General features: G+C 38.4%; 3 protein-coding genes across 3 annotated transcripts; all 3 read right to left on the bottom strand.

Moving 5' to 3' along the window:
• Positions 1–2267: 2267 nt before the first annotated feature.
• Positions 2268–11501, bottom strand: msto1 (misato mitochondrial distribution and morphology regulator 1). Its single transcript, XM_041808038.1, has 14 exons — positions 11324–11501; positions 10321–10450; positions 10013–10082; positions 9452–9527; positions 8822–8879; positions 8572–8725; positions 7965–8079; positions 7390–7524; positions 7139–7291; positions 6386–6517; positions 4488–4672; positions 3976–4080; positions 3777–3889; positions 2268–3687 (listed from the first exon to the last, which is right to left on the bottom strand). Exons 1-14 carry the CDS (start codon positions 11405–11407, stop codon positions 3428–3430), a joined length of 1770 nt encoding a protein of 589 aa, XP_041663972.1. The 5' UTR covers positions 11408–11501; the 3' UTR covers positions 2268–3427.
• Positions 11502–13273: 1772 nt separating this feature from the next.
• Positions 13274–19589, bottom strand: apoea (apolipoprotein Ea). Its single transcript, XM_041809605.1, has 5 exons — positions 19585–19589; positions 19344–19403; positions 18522–18672; positions 16211–16498; positions 13274–13716 (listed from the first exon to the last, which is right to left on the bottom strand). Exons 2-5 carry the CDS (start codon positions 19381–19383, stop codon positions 13410–13412), a joined length of 786 nt encoding a protein of 261 aa, XP_041665539.1. The 5' UTR covers positions 19384–19403; positions 19585–19589; the 3' UTR covers positions 13274–13409.
• Positions 19590–22892: 3303 nt separating this feature from the next.
• Positions 22893–23870, bottom strand: LOC121524286 (apolipoprotein A-IV-like). Its single transcript, XM_041809606.1, has 3 exons — positions 23831–23870; positions 23595–23748; positions 22893–23472 (listed from the first exon to the last, which is right to left on the bottom strand). Exons 1-3 carry the CDS (start codon positions 23868–23870, stop codon positions 22893–22895), a joined length of 774 nt encoding a protein of 257 aa, XP_041665540.1.
• Between the last annotated feature and the right edge of the window lie 2792 nt (positions 23871–26662).

The following is a 26662-nucleotide window of genomic DNA, read 5'->3' as shown; positions in this document are numbered from 1 at the left end:
GGTGTTTGTTTTAAGCTTCAGCAGATAATCTTGACCATGCCTATATGCCTAAATACATTGGTGGTTGGCTGATTGAATATTTGCCTAATCAAGGTCTACTGAGTTTAAGCATTTTGTTTTACTAATATCTACAGGTAGGTTGAGATGTCTTTCTTGATTCACAAGAAATGTGCCCCCTGAAAAAGCAGCTTTGATGATCAGTAAGAAGTCAGGCTCTCAAGAAAACCAAGCAGTAATTACACATTACTTCAGGAGATGTGTAAATTCAACTGCATGGATGTACGTTCTGGTAAGGGTTTCCGGCATTATGATGCAAAAAAAGGAGTCGGAAAAGGATGGTCATCATGCCTTCTTTCTGAATGTAAACATTTGATCTTTAAATAGAGCCGGGGTACGTGGCCTTGAAATAAAATCTTAGATAATATCACATAAAACCTGATTTATGATTTTCATCAGGTTATTTTTTGTCATTCTATAAATAAAATTTAAAAAAGGAACCTAAATTACCTTTGGGGTTAAAGTGTCAACTTGTCTATAAAATTATACACCGTATTGCTAGGAGAGTTAGGAGTTATTTTTATGAACTCAGTCTGAAAGTCTTCTCTGCTAAAGATAATGTTGGTGTCTCTATGTGAAGCAAACAACCATAAAAAACTTCAACTGTAATGACTTCCGACAAACGTAAAAATCAGAAACTTAATGTAATAATCCCACAAACAAATTTCCCATAATGTATTAACTGTTACATTTGTTAGGTGTTGTGTTTGTGGTATAACCAGGGGTGGAAAGTAACTACATTTACTCAAATTACTGTATTTGTGTAGTTTTAAAAAAAAAAATTATTTGTACTTTTTTGGGTACGTTTTGAAATCAGTACGTTTACTTCAACTTAAATATGTTTTAACCAGAGTAACTGTACTTTTTTCCACCTCTGTTGACAATACAGTTGCATACTATAAGGAGACAATGATTCCACATCACATCCCAAACAGCTGGTGTACACAGAGTTGACCTCTCTGATTTAAACATGTCAGGGTTGATTTTAAATTGCATTCTGAGTAAAATGGTCTTAAGTGTTAGTTAATGACAGTGTCGATCCACCAATGTTTGATCAAATCTGTTAAAACAGAATGTGGTGGTGTAAGCTCCGCCCACTGTGGGTTTAAATCCGGGGTGATGTGTGGGCCCCATAATGCTCTTGGGTGCCGTGTTTATATGCGTTTACTTATGCTGGGGTGTTGCCTGTAGTACAGTGATCCCCGCTGGGGTTCTTTTGCTCATATTTTAGGAGAATTGTTGTTTTTGAGACACATTTTCACCATGAGTGAGTGAAGTTATCCACTGAGTTAGCGTTTCTGCCTGTGACTTTTGTGGCTCCTAAAGGATGCATAGTGCATGCTCTTCATCAGTATGCATTGCCTTGCTATGAGGTTGACTCTGCTTCAATCTTGCCAGAGGAGACCCACCTTACTACAGATTTAAAGGTTACAGCAGCTGTGACATACTGTAAAACACTAGAAACTATATGTAGTGTGGACCAAAATAGACACTCTTTAAGTGGTTAATTTAACTCTGAGTTTATTAAACACCGTCAAATTTGCTGTGACTTTACCTGAACAACCTGGCTAGAGATCTATTCTCTAGTTCTTGCCAAAAAGATCATATTTTACTCCTCAGTAGCTACTCAGTACTTAAAAGTACTTTTTACTTAAGTAGATTTATAGACCAGTGGTTCTACTTCTACTTAAGTAAATTTCATCCAGATTAACTGTACTTTAACTTGAGTACGATAATCATCTACTCTCTTTGTTTTGCTTTTTTTGGCTGTTGGTGACTTTGAACCCTGGCAGGGATAACTGCATAATGACTGAAGGTGGCTGGCTGCAAACACATTGTGTACTAGTGCTGCAGGATTTGGTAATAAAGTGCGTTTACGATAAAATACACAAATGGTATCATGAATCTATTTGTTTGTAACCTTGCAAAGCAAATGGATACCTCTGTTTCCGTGTTTCTCACTGGCGAATCCATCTTGCAAAGCTCCCGTATGAACCGTTGGGGCTCGGTCAGAAAGTGACAGGACCAATCCGCATTGAAGGGCTGTACTTTCAGGTACAGCGGAGTTGTGATGTAAGCAAGCAGCAACAAGAGGCCGGTGCAATTATGGCTGAAGACATTAGCGTGGATGCTGCTAAAGCGCCAGTTTTATCAGAACTTGACAACATGTCTTCGTTAAAAGAAGAACAAAGAACAGCATTGAGTTTTCTTTTCATAAACGACAAAAGTCTTGTACTGACATGTCTACAGTCGCCATGGTTCACGTTATGTAGCTCTTATGGAGTTTACATCTTCGGTAGGGGCGCAGCTTGCTGGCGGCTGCATCACATGTTTTGTTGCTCTGATTGGCCCTTAAAGATGTGACAGATAGATGTTCATCCAATCACCCTCCAAGTTTTTTTTCAAAGGCTCTGCCCTTTCCCAAACACTGTGTATGAGAGGTTTCCCAGATGGATGTGTGAAACAAATCCATCTGGCGTGCTTGGTTAATCTGTTTGATTATCAAGGGAAATGCAGAGAGCAATAATATTTTTGAAGTGTTTATCTCAACTGAAAACATACAAAGCAGCATAAAAAAATTCAAAAGCTGAAGTTTTTCCAGTACTGCTTTAAAATAACTTTGCCCAAAAGATATTTATTTGATTTTATTAAATAAAGGGTGCTTCTACAAAGAGCAATAGTGGCACTGTTGTAAACTTCAAAGCCTTTCTGCAGGCTTTTCATAAACTTTTCAAGTACTACTTCATACTGAAATAACGGCAGCATTTTATGGGATCATGTAATCGCACAGCCTGACATCACAATTGCTTTTAGATTAATTGTGCAGCACTATCATGTAGATGCAGGATAATTAAAGAGCTACAAGCAGATTTTAACTGTCATGCTCTGAATTTTGGTCAGTTTTACTTTTTTAGTGTGTTGAAGCAAAACAATGTTATACAGGCATGTCTATTTTATGATAAGAGGGAAATGTTTCCACAAGACAAAGCTAATGTGCTTTTTCAACATCGGTCATTTACTCTTTAAACATTCGGAGCAACCTGTGCCCAAAACAATAAACGTTTATGTAAATACAGTCATTTTATAGTGTGCGTTTAGTATAAAAACATTAGAGATACAGTCATTTACAGAAATCTAACCACAGTCCTTACAGTTTCATGATGCTTCAACATTTATCTCTTTAAGAGATCAAACTTTCAATAACCTCATCAGTGTCCTGCAGGCTCAGTAACACCAGTTTGCTTACTTCAGTCAGCGTGTAATTCAGTCCTGATCCTTCACAGAGCCTCAGCTCCTCTTTCCCTCTCCGTGTCTCTATAAACGCAGCAGCTGTCATTTTATCCAGATGATGAAGCTCAGACTGCCAGATTCAGTCATCATCATCCTCCTCTGATGAAGAGCGCATCACCCCGCCACTGTCATCACGATAGCATCGGGCCAGTATGCGCAGCTGCTCCAGGGACTCCTTGTAGTCGGCCATTTCAGGCCCGTGTGAGAGGAAACTGGGGGCCACGCGGCGGATGTCGAAAGCGCTGACACCTCGATGAAGCTCGGACAGCCAGGGGCTGAGGGAGGGACTGGACTGGAGGGACGTCAAGACGGGAACAGAGGAAACCACAGGGGCGGGAGCTGCAGCAAGAAGGAAGCGATTGTTTGATGGTTTAATTCAAGATTGGTTGATTCAAGCTACAAGAAGAGTCAAACAAAAATATGCTCACAGCCGGGCGGTGGAGGCTGACTCTGCAGGAAGCCCTGAGCATCCACAGACTGACTGAAGATCTGAGGGAAAGGTGGCGTCAGCTTACTGGAAGAAGGCACCAGCTGAAGGGCTCTGAGAATAAAGAACAGGAGAGAGGAGAGCCATTTAGACATGTCAACATTATTTCATTCACAACACTGATCAATGTAGGCACTCACAGAGGAGCTGTAGGATAGAAGGATCTGATGTAGGAGGCCAGGACGTCCTCCCCGCTGTACAGGCTGTGCAGAGGAGTCGGTGGTTTGATCCCTGGAGCTAGAGAGCTGAGGGAAACACAAATATTACTGCAACACATCAGTGAGATGATCAGGAGTTCACAGCATACTGTAAACGTTTCTTTTATAACAAATTTTAAAAAGCTCCCAGAGAGTCAAAAATATGAGAAAAAGTGAAATGCACTAAAGAAAATGCAAAAATTTGTAGTAAAAATTACTTAATCAAGTAAAACAAAATATGTGTGTGGAATTCATCCATAACGATGTTAGTTATGGATGGTTATGGTTAATGTAGGGCAATAAATGACAGAAATTTACTTCACCATATAGAAAACAAAGCCTTGAAACAGCCTCAAAACTTGTAAACGCTGAATAAAGCTTGTCCTTAGGTGAGATATCGATAAAGTTTAGATTTTTTCTATTGAACACAATATTTTTCATCATCAAATTCTGACCTGATGAGTTTCTGGCCCTCGAACCCTTTGAGCATCGTCCACTGTCCATAGCATCGACCATCACCCAGTTCAGGACACGCTGATAAGGGTTGCCATGGCAGCGAATCAGCGCAGGTGCTCAGAGCATCAGGGAGAGAGCCGCCATGCATCATGGGAAAAGGGATGGCACCATAAGCAGCAACCACCTGTAGTTTTAAACAATAACACTCAGGTTAACCTCATAAACTTCACAGCAATCCCAATGCCTGAACCCTCACAGACTTTTAGTTATTAATTGAGGTTTTATTATTTAACATTCAGAGCACTGCTAGATTTTTTTACAAGGCCATTTCACATGAAATATTTTCATATTTATGTTCCCTACAAGGGATGCATTATCTTAGATTTTTGCTGATATTGACAAAATAATTTTAGCTGACATCAGTGCTGATATTTAAATGTAGTACAGACCTAAAACTTCAGTCCTTAAATCACAATTTAAAGTTTGAGGAATATGATGAATAAAGAAAAAGACTTCAGCTGACAAAGGTCCGTTGGTCCAGCCTAAAACTTCACTCACTTACTTGTTCATACAGCTGATATTTACAGCTCAGACAGGCTGGTTTTTACAGCCAAAATACCGGCTGTAAATGTTCATATCAGAAGATATACCTATATCGTGCATCCCTATTCTCTACTGTCTCCAACACCTAACCTTTATCCTGTTGATAAATCATTTTTGAAATTCATCAAACTTGTACGTTTTTGCTTATTCATCTTGGTCTGAGCTGCAGGGTCACCTTAAACTTGAGAAACGTACTAGTTTAGATGACTTTAAAGTCAGAAGTAAGGGTAATTTGCTCATGTTTTACTGCTAAATGGTGCTAATTTGTTGACTGATGTAAACTCTATTTCAGTATTTCTCAACTGATCTAGCCTCAGGAGCCACCAGTCTTTTTAATGACAAATGGCAACCCAAATTTCCAAACAATTCAGCAACCCATGTTTAGGTACTTAAAAATTTTAGTTTGTATCTTGGATGGAACAAAATATATGACAACTGACTTGTTTTACAGTATGCCATTTTTACAGTTCTTGAGAAAGATCTTTAAAAATTACTTCATTATCATGGGAAAGGCGGCTTTTTACTGCAAGAAAAGAGATGAGTTCAATTATTGCTAAAACATTTAAATTTCCCAGTTTTCACAGTAAAACAGTAAACTAAAATGTAAGGATGCATGTCCACAATAAACTTTGGTACTTCATAGACATTTTAACATTTTTTCCAGACACATTCACAAACCATTGGAAACTGCTCTGTGACCCACTTTTGGGTCCTAACCCACCATTTAAGAACCTGATCTATTTGTTATGTGTGTTGTTTAATATTTGTGTGGAGCTAATTGTGCGTTTTTTGTTTTTTTTTGGCCAGGACTCTTATGAGAAAGATTTATGTATCTTAATGATAAATGGACTTGAGCTTGTATAGCACGTTCACATCCTTTCACTCCATATTCACACACTGATGGCAGAGGGTACTATGGAGAACTGGCCATCAGTATTAGCTAATCCTGTTCATAGAAGCAGTGGCAGCAAACTGGGGTTAAGTGTCTTGCGCAAGGACACACTGACATGTGACTGCAGGAGCAGCTTGAACCCAAGACCTTTCAATTGCAGAATGATTGACTCTCCAGGTTAAAAACATATATTTGTTAAAAGTATTTCTTTCAGTTCAGTAATCCTTCATTTAAATGAGCTATCAAAAGTCAGAAAAGCCATTAATTTGTTAAGCAGGTAGTTTAGCAGCAGGAAAGCCTTCACACATTTTTTGGCACATCTTAAAGTCTCTCAGTCTAAGTGTGGACTTTGGGATTTAGCCAATAAACATGCAGATTAAAGCCAACAGAGGTGTAAGTTACCTTCTTCCCTGACACAGCCAGTGTGTCTGCCAGCTGCCACATGGGGACACTGTTGTTCCTCAGCCTGTAAGGCAGAGTTAAGGCATCGAGGGCCAACGCCAGAACGGAGCTGGAGTGGAACCACAGTGAGGGCTGGAACAGGACAGAGGACAGACCAGTGTATGTTAAAGACAGGAACAAGAGCAGAGGTAAAACAGTTCAACTTTTTTTTAAAAATGTGACATATTTTGATCATTACTTCTCACTTTATTGATCATCTTAAATCTTGAATTTTATACGTTGACACTAAAGTTTCACTTTGTTCTGAAACAGCTTCACAGCCATTTTACTCCAAATTGGCAAATTCAATTTTATCTTAAAATGGACTTAATGAAACATGTTTTTGACAGTTTAAAAAAATAAATAAATTAAGATTAAAAAAGGCACCTAAACTAACTTATTTGACTAAAAAAAAATCAATTTTCCTATAATTAAGAAGTAAGGTAAATGTATGAACTCAACAAGTCACTTTTTTACAGACTATTTTACAAAGAAATAAACAGGAATGATGACACAAGTTTTCCTTTTTTTCATCATAAATAAAAACAGGATGTACTGTTTATACTGGTAGCCAAAAATTTACCTATCTCTTCTAACAACAACCAGAATAAAGTGAGAGAAAAACACAGAGGTTGCTCATATTTCAGCTGTTTTGTTTTGGTAACCCTTTATCATTTCAGTGGTTTAATTAAAAACAATCATTAAAAGGCTCACATCGTAGGTCAGATATGGGAATGCTATGGGAGAGGAGGGTCGTCTTCCAAGTCCACCACGGAGGGTCAGAGGACAGAAAAAGGAGCTGTGATTGGCCAGGTCAACTGTTCCTAACGCACAGTTCAACATGTGGTACAGGTCCTTCATTGGGGTCTGGTTAAACAGACAGAAGAGCACACATTCAAATATAAAAACCTGCTTAAAAAACATCTGTTTATGAAAAAGTCACAAGTACTAGCTGTGTGACTTACTGAGTTTGGGTGACTGACAGGTGCTAACCCCCAGGTGAGGATACCTCTCCCTCCATAAGAGTCCTGCAGCAGCTCTGTGACTTTAGAGCCCAGGCCTGAAAACCCGTCAGCGAGGTCACACAAAACCTGGAAACCCTGTGAGGAAAAGAGAGGAAAATTAAAGAAAATGCAAGAGGGAAAAAAAAAAAGACTTAACACTGTAAAAGTGGCTCAGTAAGACAAGCTTTTTTTTTTTTTAAATCACCATTCAGACACGGAGCAACTTAAAGTGTTTACAGAGCTGGAAAATAAATCATTACAAAACAATGACAACAGAAAAAGAAGCATCACTAATGTTTAAATGTGGCATTTTAGTACAAAATATTTAAGTGAAAGACCATTAAAGAAAAAATCCATAAAAATATCAATTATGTTTTATTTTGTGTGCTTTAGTGTTGTTGTTTTGTTTTGTTTTTTTAATAAGGAATAAAACAAACCACACAGTCACCTTCATTTTCCTGTTTTGTATTCCAGTATGCTACAGATACTCAGGCAGGTGTGAAAACTCACCCAAATGTCAGAAAAAAATTGATTACCTGAAGGTAATCGCACTCCTCCACAAAGAAGTGCAGCTTGTCCTCCAGCTCCTCGAGCACCAGCCCCTGCAGAAGAGTTTCTCCCTGACCAAAAGCTTCCAGACGATGAGCCTCCCTGGACACAATTTAATAAAAATGAAGCCATGATTTATTTACAAATGAGGTATATTGTAGCATTATTTAAAAAAGCTTCAAAAGAGCTCAATGCCATCATTTCCAGATTAATCTTTATTATAAAGGTATGTAGAAAGCCTGCCATCTACTGGAGAAAAGCTGGTATGACACTCTGCATAGAAGAAATGAAACTGTTCTTTCTTATCATTTAGAAGCAACTGATTATCCCAAGCTCACTTTTGCAATGAGTTGCAATGCCCACGAGATAGTTTCTTTTGCAGGCTGCAAAATTATATTTTAAAAAGGTCTATCATTTTGTACAGCCGGACATTTAAAAAAAATGAGCAAATTGCAAAATGCTAACTGTTTATACAAAACAACTGAAAAGAGTTGATGCCAATGCAACAACACTTCTCAGTAAGGTTAGATCTGTCAAGACTATATGTCATTTTATATTCTTCTTCATGCACGATGCGCTGCTATTGCTCTTTACCCGTCATGGTTGTACTGGTGGATGACAGAGATGGTGCGAGGGTGCAGGTGGATCCTGAGGAAGTCTGACCACACCTTTACGCTGCCCTCCAGCCTGTACGCCTTCTGCACCCGAGCCAGCTGACTGTTCACTGTGTCCACACTCACTGCGCTCGCTGGATGGAGAATTAAATAGAAACGTTACTTCAACCCACTGCATTAATTTCTTTCTTACATGCATTTGAAGACACTAAAGTTAAAGTGTTTCTTACCAGAGCAGTGAGGCTGAGGAGTGGAGTAAAAATCAGCTTCAGCCAGGATCTCCCCTCTCTGGAGACAAAAACAGCTGTCAGGATACGGCACTTAAAGATTAAAAGATGCTTTTTAAAATCAAACTGAAATAACGTAACTGGGCTGTAGGATTACATATAAAGGAAAGGCGCCAGTTCCCCAGCCGTGCTGATTAATCAAAACTAAAAATATTTCTGTGTAATTTAAAGCAGTACAGATGTCATAAAAATCATAAGCTTTAGCTCTGGTGTTACCTACAATATTTTTATCATACAAATGATAAAAATCTTAAGTTCCTTTATGATAATAAAACAGCACCTCTCAGTCATGCTTTGAACCCTACCATTAATGCTGTGCTTTAAAAAGATGAATGAAGTAGCTTGTATGATCAAAATATTGATGGCTTAAAGGAAAATGCAACTCATTACAAATTTATTTAAAATTACTGGAACAGGGAGAGGAAAATTAGCTCTTCACAAAAGCTGTAGTTAACAAAGATAAAATACTGGTAAAACTAAACTCTTATGATAAAAGATGCCACAAGATATAAGTATGATTAAAATAGTGGTTATATGTTGCTTTCCAATTTGATTTCCACCATATATACTCACATCCAACTTGTCCAGATCTTCAAGAAAGGAGTTCTTAGGAGGAGGACTTTCTTGGTGCATCATGAGGTTTCCCTCCCTGCAAGAATTGCGCAGAATTATTTCATCAAAATTAACAGAATTTGTGCATTACACTTTTATCATTTTTTCAGAGTTTGTTATAAAATCTTTAATAATATTTCTTATCAAATAAGGTCTGATTGTTTTGTAAAAAAAAACAAAAAACAAAGAGGGGCCACAGGTAGCCTAGTGGTTATGTCTCCAAGCTCTACGGACAGATGTTGTCCTCATAGCTGTTTAAGTCCAGCATGTGGCTCCTTTCCCACATGTTACTGCTCCTCCCTCTCTCCCAAGTTTAAAACTGTGCCCACTGTTCTTCCTGAATAAAGGTGTAAAAGCCCAAATTGAAGCTTTAAAGAAAAAAACTGCCCAAGAAAGTATGTTAGTGCAACAGGCTTGTTGTTAAACCCAAGAATAATTAAGTGACAGATGGTGCAAAGCAAACTATAATGTGTAAAATCTACTGGAGATTTCTTTATTTCAAGTGTTATTTTTCTTATTTACCATGTGACAGCTGACGTGTCTTTTCCCGGGTCATACAGGTATCCTTCCTGCCGTAGGGTCCGAAGACTTCCTGATGTAGACAGACAGAGAGCAGGTGGACAGCTTAGTGAGCATCAAACACATCCTAACTCGTGGTAAACTTCATTTGAAGAGTTTAAATCGCTAAAATGAATCATGACAAATAAACAAGATGTAAAACATATGAATAAAGAAAAGAAGATAGTAAATTATTCTCCAAGAAATCAAGCAGCATCTGCAAAGGTTTCAATTTTTCAGCATTTATAATAAACCTTTAAAAGTGAGCTCACCTTTGAGATCCATGATGATGAGCCGAGGTGTGTGGGTGACATGTCCGCCCAGAGTCTGTCCTTCACGAAACACAACATCACTCTGGACATCACCCGGTGGGGCTTCTGGATCATATGACAGAGATGCATCCTGCAAGAAACACATTGACAGGGTATATATAGAAAATCTGACATTACATTTAATGCTGTTCATGACCTTTTTCAGGACTCTCTCAATATATTTTAGACCCCATTACATCTTCAGTTTCTAACCAGTAACACTGGTGACAGTTTTGTGCACATTTTGAGCAGACTGTAAGATCATCAAAGCTTTAAATCATAGGTAAATAGATTAGTCAGTCAAAGTGCAGTTAGCAAACGGACTAAAACTGGCAATGTCTATTCATACTGCAAAGTACAGTTCAGTATGGCTTTCAACAGGGTAGGTCTGTGAAGCAATGTGAAACCAGAACTGCTGCTTTAATGGGAAGAATGTTTACAAATTATGGAGTGTTTTGCGTTCACGTGGACAGGCATTTTATGTACACTACAGAAAACATTACTAGCTCTGATAGAAACTGGATTTATCTTGAAGAAGAGTCCCAGATTGTGTCTGTCTAAATATATAATAACGTCGCCATCATTTAAAGAGGCTCAGTTTCATTTGCAGTCTAATATATTTGAATGTATAATCTGGAGTGTTTCTAACAAAGAGTCTAAACAATCTTTGTCTCTTTAATGAAATAAACTTCACATACACACTGACAACCTGATCCAGACTGGCAACTTAAGCACAACAAAGCCTCTGAGCTAACCTGGCATATAATGTTTACTCTCTACGGTACTTTCGTGTTGCTGTTTATTAATATGGCCAATCCTCTGTCTGATAACTCGGCTTTAAAATGAAATGCGCATTCATGGTGCTGCTAGCATTAGCTATCACTCCAACGCAGTCTCCAAAGTTTGATAACACATGCAGAGCTCAGTCGGCTAGCTTAGCATTAGCCGCTAACGTGCCCCTCACCTGTAAATTCCACCAGTGAGTCCCCACAAAGTTTGAGTAATGTCCCAGCTGGAGAGTGATCACTTCTCTACAAGGGTTACTCATGGTGATAGGAATCAAAAAACAGGAATAAAAAAATCTAGCGGTTTGAACATGATGTACATGTTTGGATATGACAACACAGAAGAGCGACAACCTACTTGATGTTGCCAACGTCAGAAGCGCATTCTGTGATTGGTTCAGGGAAACGCTTAGGGCAGTATGATTGGATGTTTGAATGACGTAAACGGAAAAGTCTGGTTTCACCGTGCCGTAGTTTCACGTGGCTACCATAGTAACAAAGTTTGATCAAAATAAGTTTTTATGTTTTTATGTGATTTTTTGATTGAATAAAAATATTTGACTAAAGCTTGAACTTTAATTGTTGATTTTTAAATCACGGAAAACGTTTTGAACAATAACAACAGTGTAAATCTTTAGGCTGCTGTCGCGTAATTCTCTTAATACAAGTAAAGTTGTAAAAATGTCTAATACTTTTCGATAAAGGGCGGTTTGAAGGATAAAATCTCAGTTATTTTAATTATTTGTAATATGTCAGTTACAATTATACGTTATAAGAAAGGTACATAGTGTGGGAAAAATAAATCAATACATAAAACTACTTCACACATCTAAAGAAGAACATTTTGTGGAGTTGAACCTCATCGACGTGTTTGTGCAATTTAGACGCTAAAGCAGGACTAAACCTGCAATTTTTGGTCATTCAAAATTAAATAATAAAAAAAACATCCAATTTGTCTACCAAAGACTTCTATTTTCACTGATATTGTATCAAAACAGATTAATCAGGTCTACTTTATTGAAGTTTGACATCATGGTTTTACACCTTTTTTGCTGCAAATACAATAGGCTACATAAAAAAAGATGAAAATGCAATACATCACTTAGGTTTCATCTCCCCCACCTTAGTGCACTCTTACACTTTATTCTTTCACTCTTTTACAACCCACTTTCAAAAAAGGTTTGGGTACTGTGTAAAATGTAAATAGAAAATAGAGTGCAATAATCGGCACATTTCATAAACCCATACTTTATTCACAATAGAACATAACATACCTTATTTTGAAACTGAGACATTTTACAAGGCAACAAAAGGCTGGAAAGTATGTGGTAATAATAAAAAGCAGCTGGAGGAGCATTTTGAAACTTATTAGTAATACTGCATCCATCACAACAGCATGGCTTCACAGGTGACAAGTCTAAGTACGCAACTATCCTGCAGACGTTTCACTATAGAAAACATTTGCTGCATCATAAAAAGAAAAATCAGTCAAATAGAACCCAGGACTGAGCAAATAAAATCTTGCTTCAAAAAAGAATGGGACAACATTCCTCTCTAAAAACTCCAGCTACTGGTCTCCTCACCTCCCAGGCATTTTCAGACTATTGTTAAAAGAAGAAGGGATGCTTCTAAATTTAAAACAAGCTAATATTTTTCATGAAGTGGTATGATGTCACAGTTTCAACATCTGGAATGTTATGTTCTATTGTGAATAAAATATGGGTTTATAAGGTTTGCAAATCAGCATCCCAACTTTTTGGAGTTGGGAATGTAGTAATATTCGCCCTACTGTAACTACCTCACACATATCACTACCTCCCTTTTAATCTTGGCAGTGCTTGGATATTTTTTTCTGCTATGATGATTTTTTTTCCATTACGAACATGCTGGGCATCTCCCAAAGTATCTCTCATATCCCTTATCATAAATGCATAATATGCTATTATAACATACATAAAATCAGTTATTTAACTTAAACAAGTTTGCTCTGCTCTCTGCACATCCATCCTCATAAGTGAGACAATTTTAACTCTATTGTCTAACTTTAATTTTTGTAAAGTTTCTTTGACACAGGTGAAAATGAACATTTTTGTGCATATCATTAATGACCAGTGATCAACACACAGATGTGAGCAGCTGTTTTTTTTATTGAAAGAAACACATTCAGACTGTGATGGAAGATGTTAAGACTCCTTCAAACTTTTTACAGAAGTGTTTAAATGTAGAAAGTCTGGATGAACAGTTTAGCCTGTGACACTGGAGGATTTACTGGTCACCGTTGAACATATTGACGAAAGGCTGCAACCACAGTCCCAGCGCGGTCATCTTTTCCTCCATGGTGGATTTCAGGTCTTCAGTGGTTTCCTCCAAGCGCTCCTTGATGTCTTCAGCGGTTGTCTGAAGCTTTACCTTCACGGCCTCCATCTGAGATGTCATCAGGTTGTTCAGGGAGGTGAACTTCACCTGGGCGTTGTCACGGACCTGAGCGAAATAAGGGTCAGCACGCTGCCTCATCACCTCCATGTTCTCTGAGGTACGGGTCTGAAGCTCTTCGACGTAGTCATCAACATGTCTGAGAAGAGAACAGAGCAGTTTAGATTCAGTGGAGGATAAATGTCAAGGCAAGAATGCTTGTTTTCTGAGTTAATTAAGATTCCTAATTTTTTCTTCTCTCAATCAGTGTGGTGACAGTCTTTATCTATTTGAAAGGATATAATGGAAAGTAGAAATCAAAAAAGTGGAACATAAAACAAAGAGCCGTAGAAGCACTTCAAAGACAGACATCTTTTCATTTTACTTCCCTCTGGTATCTCCCAGAGAACAAGTATTTTTCAGCTGTTACCACAAGATAATATACCAAGTCAAAGTCTTAAGAAAACAAAATTGACTCATTCTGCCCATATTATTTCACAGCCAATCAACTGTCTTTTAAAGTTGTCATGATTTTAAAAAATGATCACCACAACCTTTTACTTAAGGTGAATGTGCTTCACATTAACATCATTTCTGTTACTTGAATCTACTTGTTGACCCCCATATGCTGGCCAAATAGGGGAAAGAAAGAGTTTGTAAAAGATGTTAAAACTTTTCTCCACTATGTGGCGCCAGCGCACCTCTGACTTCAATACAAGCAACAACGAAGGAATACAGGCTCTATTTTCACTTGTTTACCAGGGAAAGGAGCCAAAATTAAGTTCCTTTTTTAGTTGAATTTGTTGCATTTTTTATTTCAAAACACTTCATTTCAAACTTGTTTTTCCTTTGGGATTTTTGTACTGTCTTTAACTGGGTAATTAATTTCCTGTTTTAATACAGACCTGCTTTTAGTTTGAAAGAAAATGAGGAACCTCAGGTAGATTGAAGATTATGACATGGACTTAACCAAGGAAAATGAACTTGGTATGGATCAAAAAAGGAAATAAGGTAACTGTGAAAAGGAGAGGGGTCTGGCGAGAAGATCGCTTAACTCAGACGACCTCTTGTAAACCCCTACTGTGAGACACCGCCTCTGTCAGAATGGAATTTGCTGGTTTTAGCCATGATATTTTTTGTAACCCTACCTTTTTCATAAACAGTTTGACAGTTGCATTCATGGGAAAAAAAACACATCGCAAACATTAAAGACTTAGAAACGTTTAATCAATAAAACAAAAAAAAGGTCCGGGATTAAATCATGTATGGTCTCATTTAGACGCAGTGTCGCTTTAGTTTTGTTAGCTTTAGCTAAAGCTAACATAGCTTTATTAGCTACATAGTTATCATTACTTTGTAAGCCAATGTAGCTTAATTAGCTTGAGCAAAATCTAACAAAGTTAAATTGAGCCACCACACACATAACAACATCTAAAACCGTTCTAGCTTTAGCAAACATAGCATAATGTAACATAGCTAACGTTGTTAAGTTTGCCTTAGCTTTAGTCATGTTAGTTACATTATCTACGTAGTTTATGTAGCTAATGTAGATTTGTCATCTTTATTTTTAGCTAAGTAGCTATATTATTTAAGTAGCTAAAAAAGCTTGGTTAGCTTTAGCCGTAGCTACATTAGAGCTGTAGGCAGGCTGTTCACTTAGCTTTATTAAATGTTTTGTAATCAGGTTTTACATGTCAGGTTTTTGATGTTTAACTTTGGGTATCATAACCCTCACCCTAACCAGAAGAATTTCCAATTTTATTTCAAAAGTTTTTGCACATATTTCCATTGTGACAGATCTGGCGTTTCACCGTAGCGTTGTGTAAGGTGGGGCGTCTGAGATCTGCAGCCAGACTGTCTTGCTAAAAAGGTAAATGTTCGAGAGCACGAGGTACAGATGACTTTTGACTGCACTGAGCTGTTGGTGAGTTTTTTAAACTGAAATAAGACTTTAGGAGCAGTAGTGGACTAATTTTACATCTCTTTGGCTGCAGTGGCATATCAAGAATATGATGAAAGGGACAATAAAGCATGTAATTAATAAAATTAAAAAATGAATGCATTAATTATGGACCTTAATCACATCCTGGTAGATGCATTAATGCTGACAGTCTGTAAAAGCATATAAGCCTTTTTCAACATCATGCTGTGGGACACATACAGCATGGCAGTGGCTTCAAGTATACATAAATTTCAGTCTGTGTCATTATCCTTTGAAAATTCCTCACAGGAGCTAAAATGAAAATATAATCCCAAAACAAACAGCATCTCTTAACTTTTTAAGTGTATCAGAAACAGTCAGGTGTTTCTGCTTGAGAAAAGACTCAGATAATAATTTTTTAAAAAGCTTATAAGAACATACACTGACATAAGAAAATACTGCATTGTGTTCTTCTATTCTTTGACTTGCAAAAATGTGCCATTTCAAAGACATCTAACACTATTATTTGTATTTGAAAAAGCAGCTGCAAAAAGAAACAGTTCTAAACTTTTCAGAGAAGTGCTTACATAAAGTAAAAACATCTGTTAAAAACTGTGAAAAGTTCTTAAAAATGTAGCATTTTAAAGTTAAAGTAACCATGAGATCCTCTTACTGCACACTGTTTCCCATCATCCCGCAGTAAAACGCCTCCCTGCTCCTGTCTGTCTCTCACCTCTTGATCTCCTGGGTGTCCTTGCTGAGGCGTTTCTTCAGCTTGCGGGTGTAGGCGTTGACTCTGACACTGACGTCATCCACGTTCTGCTCCATCATGGTCTGCAGCTCCAAACTGTACTTCCCCATCTGCTCCCTGGCCTCCAACATGTGATCGCGCAGTTTCTGGATCATCTGAGCCAGGTCTGTGCCCAGACGTTCCCCGGCCTCCTGAGCGAACGGGGCCAGCTTGATCTGCAGGTCGTCTTTGTACATGGAGAGCTCAGACATGCTGTCCTGGATCAGGGTGCTGTTAGGAGGGTGAAAAAAGAGCAATTTAGGAAGGATGCTGGAGTTTTACTGAAGAATTTAGATTAATTTTTCATTCATTGTTTTCATCACCATTTGAACATTTTTGAAGTAATGCTCTGCTAACAAAGATGAAGATATTTCTTTACTGAAAGATCCTTTAATTGGCAGGGGTAAAATGTATTTAAAAAAATCAATAAAAGCTCAGATATTGTGGAATAAAAGGGGCCTAGCTGGAGTGTTTTAGCAAAGCAATTCAATTAAAGAGGGTTTAGAATGAGGTGGGCAGTAAAGAGACATAAAAACTTATCTTCTCAATAGATTTTAACATAATAGTTTTCTGTGTTTCAACATGGATGAAGATCTGTTAAATATCCATTCCATGTCTTAAATCAATGCATGGTCAAAGGATTTTGACAGAAATCAGAAAACGTAATAAAGGTCCAACTTTTACAGCAGTAAATGGACGTCATTGGTGTCGTAGGAAGCAGGGTTGGAGATAGAGATGAAGTGCAAAAACATACCTTAAATGCAATGAAAAGGGAGACTTTTATATCCTTTTTTTTTTTTGGAAGAAAAAAAACAGGTTTTGTCTTCAAACTTTAACCTGATTAAACTTTCAATGGTAGTTATGATTAAATCAAAAGGAGTCCAAATTATGTGGCAGAATTGAGACTTTACTGGTGATTTTTCTGAACAAGCAAGGGCCCAAAGTGAGTTTAGAGAAATTAGAGGAGAATGAGCTTAACGTGAAAACAATGTCATGTACCAACTTCATTCTCTCTCATTTTAAAGCCATGCTGCACACGTAGACTTGAGTCTGGTTTGCCCTGCAGGCCTCAGCAGCTCCACATGTCTCACCTCTGTGATGAACGTCTCTCTCAGACTCGGCTCAGGGCAGAGTTTATGTTTCGTAACAGAGCTGAAGTCTAACAGCGTGGTGTTGATGCTTTTTTGAGTCGCTCAGACAGTTTAAAAGTGTGACAAGAACACAAAGACCCAGATAAACACAGCTTGTGCTGCTGACACTGGAGGAAGGATTTAGAACCGTGACTCCAAACTTTTTTGCTGAGGCCACCCTCAAGACCCATGTGAAAAAAAAAAATCAAAAATCAGTATTTGTTTTAATTGTTGCATTACTAAAACCCTGAGAAAATTGGTCCACAGACATTATTCTTAAAAAACTGCATTTTATCTTTATTTTTGATGGGTGGGGGCCCTCTGCATAGGGCAGGGGGAGAAAGGTACATCATGTTTATATAATTTATTTTTCCTTCTCAAAATACTACTCACTTTTTGAGGGGAATTGTCAATAAAGAGACATTGAAAGTGGCAAAAACAGCCAAAAAGTGGTGAAAAGGGGTTAAAAGTAGAAAAAAAGCACACATGCAGTGATATCACCAATAAATCACAGCTGGGGAGCACCCATTCTCTGGGAGGAGATCTGCCAAATCTGTGGGCTGTCCTGAGCCCAGCTGTCTAGTTGATCTGCTATCATGAACTCTTAGGAAGAACTGATAATTTAGCATCTCAATTTCTTAATTCTCTTAAGGTTGCCATATTTTTATCCAGATAATTTATCCTCTTTACATAAACATATCCTTTTATTCTTATATCAAGACTGATCCCTTGTTGTTGTTGTTTTTATTCATTTGTTAAATTAATCGGTTTAATATCGGTATTCTTTTTGGATATCTTATATTTTATCTCACTTGTTTATATATTTTTGTCACATGTATTTCTTTTGTGTGTGAGCTGCTACGTTCCCCCTAATGGTGTTCATAAAGCCCCAATCCTCCAATTTAATACTAAACCAGAACTTCTGTCCTACATACTGGATTTAATTCAGAACAGCCAGTGTTGCACAAGTGTCCTTATTTAGTCTGAACATAGAGTGATGAGGTATTGGCTTTTATGCAACAGGTATATGGGTTTATAACCTAGGTCAATTAATGCCACACATTTACATAACTGATTTATAACTGTGATAATTATTGATGATCAGTGTGATGTAATGAACTCACTCCAGCTCTCTGCTGATCTCATGGCTCCTGATGTCTTTCACCACCCCATCGGCCCTCGTGCTCAGAGCTTCGAAATAAGCATTGAAGTTGTCCACAGCAACCTCCCACGGGGACTTCGGCTCGTCCTGGAAGAAGCTTCTGGCATGGCAGCCTGGGAAAAGGACACAAAGATTTAAAAAATCTATTTGTACATTCTGTGGGTATGTACGGCCGATATGTGGGCTGTAAATATCAGTGGAAATGTTTACATCTGTTGATACTGATCATTAATTTTTTTAGCTACTATCTGTGTACTGAAATACTGATAAAATTGTGCATCACTACTTCACTTCTGAAGATTGTTGTCATCAAGGTGGAGGACGTTTAAAAGAAGAAATGAATACTTTTTTTTGCCTTATAATGTTACTCTTTAAGTCAGTAGGTTAAAGAAAGGACAGTTACTTAAAATAAAAGCACACAAAATTGACAGAGGCAGACTTGATGTCATAATATGTAAGAATGCAGTGACCTTTGACCTGAACAATCTGATCAGTTCATCATTTAGTCAGAGTAACGAAAAAGTGTGACAAAAATCACTCAAAGTATTCTCAGCATATTGCCCTCACTTGAATGTGACGTACGAAGGAATGCTTTTCCCTGTGGAAGATTCATTAGAAGTTATTCAGGCCTTATTTTTAGCTTTTATATCCTAAAATAAAACATTATCTTGGACTTATCTTGAGAATGTGGCTTATACTAGGTGAAATAAAATACCTTGGCCAGAAATTAGACAAACAGACCTGTTAAGATTTTAGGTTTTGTTGAGTATAAATGTAACTTTACCTGACAGGACAGCCAGCACGAAGAATATAACGGCCCTCATGATGAGCAGGATCGGGACACCTGGAATATCATAAACAAAAATATGTTCAAATGATCTGAAAACAGACAAATTTAAAAGATCTACAAATTTGATTTCTTCTTAAATCTGGAATCAACTTTTTGAAAATCCAACTCTCCTTCAATCTAGACTAAAGATGTCATTACTGTCTCATATAACTAAGAAAATACGTGCGTGTCTCACCTTCAGATACGTGACGTCTGACAGACTGGCTCAGTGGCTCTACATTTATAGGGCTCAGCTGTGTTTGATACGATCCAATAAATGTCGTCTGACCTGTGTCCGAAGTTCCCACCATGAACTGTGTTGTTGTCATTTTTTATTGCCTGTGTGTTATTTTAGTTCCACGTCATATAGTACACGAAACAGGCACAGGTCAGGATTTAAGAACACTTGAAATTATATCTGATTAAGCACTGAAACTTCAAAAAGTTTGACCTTAGAAAAAGAGTTATATGCTTTTATTTTCATAGATAATCTTCTGTTTTTGTCTCACTGAACTACAGCTGAAGGTCCAATCCTTCAGATAATCAGTAAAGATCTGACTTTGTCACCGTCCCGCCTGCCACACCATCATTCTAAAGGCCAAAGGTCATTCTTCTATCACATCACTGTCCAGCTGATCTGGGTCAGAGTCTGCTTTAACAGCACCTTTATACATGTATACAACCTTTATAAGATGGGAAAACTTCCAGAGGACTGATGGGTACGTACAGCAGCTCCTTTAATCAGAGATAACTTCAGTCACTGCGAGTTTACCAGTCATAGGAACAACATGAACTACATACCTGATTGTCAAGCCCAGGACCTGGCTGTTAGGGACCTGGTTATTGAGGACCTGGTTGTTCAGGTCCTCAACGGTCTTCTCAGTGACACCCAAAAATGCAACAAAGAGAAGTCATCAGTAAACGTCCAGGCCTCACAAGAGTATAGTTAGACTGGGAAGACCAAGGACCAAAAGACTGACTTTGGTCCACATACTCAGATACTGCAAGCACTACCCTGCTGTGCCCAGTGAACCCATCGCCCCATGTGTGAGGCCAAGTCCGTTGTTGTTCAGGGCCTGACTGTTAAGGATCTGGTTATTAGGGACCTGATTGTAAAGGTCCTGCTTGTTCAGGGTCTGGTTATTCAGGGTCTGGATATTAAGGACCAGGTTGTTTAGGACCTGGTTGTTAAAGACCTTGTTGTTAAGGGCCTGGTGCATAAGGACCTGGTTGTTATGGACTTAGTTTATAAAGACTTGGTATTTATGGACCTGTTTTTTAAGGCCTGGATAAAAAGGACCTGGTTGTTAAAGAGGTTCTACTGGGAGACTCACCTTTTAATCAGAACATGAAAAACAACAACATTTGCATGTTTGTTTATCTTATTTTGAAAAGTCATTGACCAAAAAAAGTTTGGTACCAGTAGAAAGTTCCTCACAGGAGCTTTAACTTTCAGCACCAGGGCCCTTCAAAAAATCAAAATGCTTTTACAAACCTCAAATTTCTCACATTGCTCCAGGACCCTTATGCTTTTTTTTAAAGTGTGTTATTAAAGTGATTCAATCTTAACTTTTTATTTCTACTCCTCATTGTTATATCACTGCCTTTTTAAGCAACACTAAAATCATGTTTTATGTTATTCCCATCCTCTGTGTGTTTGGTGTTTTTTTTTTCTGCTGACTGTGATGAATTTGATATCTTTTACATTCAAAATTCAAATCATAATCATTGTTGCTGTCTTTTGGTTAAAATGAAACAAAAAGAGCAGACAGTGGGCTCACATTAAATCCATACATTGCATTAAAACAAACTCAAACAGTTAAAGGCTTGACAGCACAGGTTGGGTTTGCTTGCATTTTTTTATTCCTCCATTAATCACAAGTTATCATGCGTTATCAACAATGGGGAATATTTTGTCCTGATTTAAACAGGGTCACTGTTTAATGAGATTATGTAACACTGATAGGGTGATAAGGAAGGTGCAATAGTGCAGCAAAAACGCCTTAATGTGGCATCCATACACTGTTCTCACTTCATTTTTCTGTGAAAACAAGGAGCTTCTGGATGTTTTCTTTAGGTCTCAACCTCTTTATCTCATAATTTTGGGATAACAATGCTGGTTTTCTTGTTAAATGAAGTTAATTTTAGTCATTTTCTTGAGAATGTCATGGGTAAACCTATATTAGATGATCTTAAAAAAAACAATTGATTATCAACTGTTATCACAGGAAGAAGGGGTGAAATAAAATGCATGGCTTTAGGGCAACTGTGACTCAGTGGTCGAGTCTGTTGTCTCTAAACCAGAAAGTCTAGGGTTATTTTCACATGTTGAAGTGTCCCTGGGCAAGACACTGAACTGTGTCTGTAACATGGATATACGATGCCTATGAGAAGTCTTCAGCCCCTTGGATGTTTGACTCTTTCATTGGTTTTATACATCAATCATGGTCAAAATAATTTGGCTTTTTTGAAAAAAAAAAAAAACAGGTTTCTCTAAAGCAATGTCAATTAAACATAAATCTGTAATATAAAATCAGTGACTGCAAAAATGCCAAAACCGCCTTAAAGTCAGATGCACCTTTGGCTGCAATCACAGCACTGAGTCTGTGTGGATAGGTCTCGATCAGGCTTGCACATCTGGACACTGAAATTTTACTTCGTTAATTTTGCAAAACTGCTCTAGCTCTGTCAGGCTGCACAGGGATCGGTCATAAACAGCCATTTTCAAGTCCAGGCACAAATTCTCTGTTAGATTGAGGTCTGGGCTTTGGGCCACTCCAGAACATTCACCTTGTTGTCTTTAAACTACGTCTGTGCTTTTACTGTATTATTAGGCTCATAGTCTTGCTGGAAAATAAATCTCCTAAGTCGTGGTTCTCTTGCAGACTGAATAAGAAGGTCTCCCAGGATTTTCCTATAATTCGCTGCATTAATTCTACCCTCTACCTTCAAAGCCTTCCAGGGCCAGCTGCTGAGAAACATCCCCACAGTATGATACTGCCACCACCGTGCTGCACAGTGGGGATGGTGTGTTTTTGGTGATGTGTTTGGTGTTTTTTTGTACCTATTCCGTGACGTTTACTTTTCAGTAACCTTTTCTTTGAGTTGCTTGGAGTGTTCCTTTGTCTTCATGGTGTAATGGTAGCCAGGAATACTGGCACTTGCCCAAGTTGGCTGGACCTCTGTTGAATTAGGTTAGCCAATTTATGCAGTCACTTATATTACATTACATATCTTTGTGCTGTAGTTCAAGACAGTAGATAAATCCAAAATGACATGGACAGTTTGACAACCCTACCCTAAGAAAGTGATGACAGAATGGTGTATTTGACTTTTTTATTGATGTTATACAGTAAATATTTTACAGTTCAGCAGTAACAGTGGAGAAAATACTGTCAGTAGTCAGAGGTTTGCCTTTGAGAGCATCTTTCAGCACATAAAAAATGAGGTATTGCGCCTTTAATCTGTCCCATAGACGTAGCTCTGGAGTTAATATCAGTCTGTTTACTGGGTCATCTTAGTGAAAGACTTCCACAGAGCCATCAGCTGCTTCTTCATGTTCTGTGCATCTGCATCCAGCTTGGCTCTCAGCTCCTCCCTGTACGGGGCCAGAGTCTCCTGCATCTCCTGGGTCTTCTGGGTCAGCTGGCTCTCGAAGCTCTGGGCCAGGGGCATCATGTTCCTCTGAAACTCATCCAGGCTCTGCTCCATCTTCTCCTTCATCTCCTCGGCGTAGGGAACCATCTGACCCTGCAGCTCGCTCACTCTCTTGTCCAGCTGCACCTTCAGCTCCTGGCTCTTCTTTTGCAGGACGGCCTTCAGGGACTCAGGGTCCATGGTCTCAGCGAAGGGGGCAGCCTCCCTCCTCAGCTCCTCAACCTGCTTCTGGAGGGAAGCGACCAGATCCTCGGCGTAGGGCTGGAGGCGGGTTCCCATGGCGGTCAGATCCTGCTCCAGACGGGTCTTGAGCTGCTCGGCTTCATGGGTGAGCTGGGTCATGAGGTTCTGGGTCATAGGGGCCACCTCGGTGCGGAGAGTGGCGGTGAGCTTGTTGACGGCGTCGGTGCTCTCTGAGATGAGGGTGCTGCAGGAAAAACAAAGAAAAGCATCACCATCATGCTAAAATTTACAACAAAACACTCAGATTTCAACATCTAAGGACCTTTAAGGTGATTTATATGTTGTTATTTTAGTTAGGGCCATTACTTGATGTCTTTTCCCAGCTGGGACTGTCTGATCTGCTTCAGGGAGTCCTCAGCGGTCATGGTGGCTTTTCCAACGTATTCCCAGAATGCATTTTTCACCATGTCGACCTGCTGCTTGGGCTGGTTAGTCCACACAATGTTTGCATTGCATCCTGCTGAAAGAACAAAAGCATTTATAACACATATTGAACGTTAAACCCATTATTTTCTCCATAAAAGTAGCCTGAACTTTCTTACCTGTGAAAACAGCGAGGGCGAGCACGACCAAGACCTTCATGACTGATGCTGCAGCAGCAAAGAAACATGCAACATTAGCTCATTTTTCAAGTGTAATCTCTCAGTCCATGTAGGGAGCTCCTCTCCCAGTGTCTTACCTGTGTGTGTGTTCAGTCAGAGAGCTGTAGGGTAAGCTGTGTGTCTGCACTCATCATGGCTGAGTATATATAGGCCTCTGGGTCCTATAGAGAATCAAAGGGGGACTAAAGTCCACCTCTGAATGCCTCGCTGTCAATGCAGCTTCCACATCACAGCAGAATGTCTGATGAAACCTCCTGTATACATCATTCAGATGTCAGAAACAAGATTTGGTCCAAGTAAGATTAAATTGCTGCAATGTGGCAAAAAAAGCTTTTGAGACAAAAAAGCTTAGTAATTTTAAATCTAAATTTTTCCAAAAAACAAACTTTAATTTTTCTTGATTATCTACAATTTAAAAGTAGAACTAGCACTATTACCTGGCGATCGTATGCCTCCATGAGGAACCCAATTTGTAAAAAGACTGTACAGTGGTGGGTCATGAAAAAGGGCTGTAGTTGTTTCTGTGGTAGGGAGATTTGTAGAAACAAGCAAGGAATGAACATGAGGCCCAAAGATCTTGACCTGTAATCTTTGACCCCAGTATTCTAAATTTTTTATTCCTGAGTCAAGGTGGACATTTCTGCAAAGTTTGAAGAAAATCGCTCAAAGCATTCCTAAGATACAGCTTGTGACAGTAAGGGATGAACATGAGCTTACTGATGACCTTTGACATATTGATGACCTTTGACATATCACCTATAAAATCATATCAGTTTCTCTCTCTCTGCAGGAGTCGGCATTTATGCAATGAATTCTCCATTAACATGTTCTTGACATATTCCATTCCCAAGTAAGGGATGAACATGAGGCCCACTGATGAGGCCTGCCCACAGGGCTGTCTGGAGCCCTGAGAACCCAGAGAATGGGCCCTCCCAAACTGTGATAATGATCCTATTGATGCATGTGTGTTCGATCAATAGCATTAACAGGTACTTCATTTTGGAGATGAAAGCTTTTATTGGGGTTTGACATTAAAAATCACTTATATTCATCCCTTCTCCCATTATTCCCATTGCCACTTTCAACACACATTTAGCCAGTTTCACCACTTTTTACTCATTCTTGCCTCTAAACCGATTTTTGCCACTTTATTAATCCATTTACACAACTATTTTTGCCCACATTTGCCATTTTCAATGCATTTTTGCCACTCTTAGCCAGTTTAAGCAATTTCTTAACCCATTTTTTCCCATTTTTACCCACTCCTTCCATTTCTTAACCCTTTTTGGCAGCTATTTCCTTCCATTATTGCCACTTTCAACATATATTTAATCAATTTTGCCACTTTCAGTCATCCTTGCCTCTTTTAATTAGTTTGTTTTTGCAACTTTTTGTTTTATTAAAATTTAAATGAATTCTACCACCTAATTTCGCCACTTTACAATCATTCTTGCCTCTTTTAACCAGTTTTGCCACTTTTTAAAACCATTTTAAGGCCTTTTACTGCCCAATTTTGCCACTTTTCACTCATTCCTGCCTCTTTTAACCAGGTTTGCCACCTTTTTCACCGTCTTAATGACTGTTGTCACCCATTTTTGCCCCTTTCCAAATTTTTTGCCACTTTTTGTCCTTTCATGCCACTCTTGAACCCTGTTTGCCACTTCCTGTCCATTTTCCTTCTTTTCACATTCATTTAATTATTTTCCATTAGAGCTGTCTCTGTTTTTTCAACTTAATTTTCTGGCATCCTGACGTTCGTACACATTTTGACTTAGTTTTGCAGTCTGGCAAAATGTTTCATTATGAAATAAAGGTAATTCTGTTAGAAGATAAGGGGTTTACATAAAAGAAAAAGGTTATGGCGTATTGAAGCATGAATAAAACAATACTTTTTTGTTGTTTTGAAAAGAGTGTTTTTTTACTCAGGAAAAATGGTAACAACAGCTTGACTTTACACTGGACCGTGAATTTGCAGACCTCCCGATTTCCCTGATAATTTAAGAAACTCAATCATTTGTTTTATCAACTAGTTCAGTTATCGGAAGTGTGTCAAATAAATCAGATTTCTTTACTCAGCATTATTCATTTTGGATCTTTTACAGTGCATGACCTCTTTAATCAGTAAGTCAGAGTGGACTTTTATGCAAAGTTTTAGGTAAACACCCAAGTGCTTTCTTGAGAAATTGTGATCATCAGTGAGGGATGAACAGAAGGCTCAGTGACCTTGATCTTTGACATGTAAAATATTGTCAGCTTATACTTTAGTCAGAGAATACTAGTTTAACAAAAATCCCTCACAGTATTACTGAGAATTATCATGAGGCCCAATGCCCTTGACCTTTGACCCCTTAAAATTTAATCAGTTCATCCTTGAGCCAGAGTGGACATTTGTGCAAAGTAAAAACAAAATGTAAAAGTGATACAGAAGAGTTTTTTAGATTATTTACAGATAAAATGGTGGAGGATTGGCATCAGCATCCTTTTGGATGCTATTAAAGTCCTGACTAAAAACAAAACAGAATGTAACTAAGCTTATTTTCTTTGCTTTTCCACATTTTTTTTGCACCGCTTTCAAGAGTTACTGCAGCTCTGTCATGTTGTAAATATTTAACACTGTCAAAAGTGTAGTTTAACTGTTTGCAGTGTGGACCAGCACAGACACAGGTACTAGGTACTAGGGTTGCCACGAGCCCCTGATCAGGCTGTGGATGTCTTAAGCAGTGGTTTTTAACTGGTCCAGCCTCAGGACCCACCACTACCCGATGACAAATC

This window comes from Cheilinus undulatus, linkage group 16 (genome assembly GCF_018320785.1).
Source record: "Cheilinus undulatus linkage group 16, ASM1832078v1, whole genome shotgun sequence".
Lineage (NCBI taxonomy): Eukaryota > Metazoa > Chordata > Actinopteri > Labriformes > Labridae > Cheilinus > Cheilinus undulatus.
This window is presented reverse-complemented; position numbering and strand designations above follow the sequence as displayed.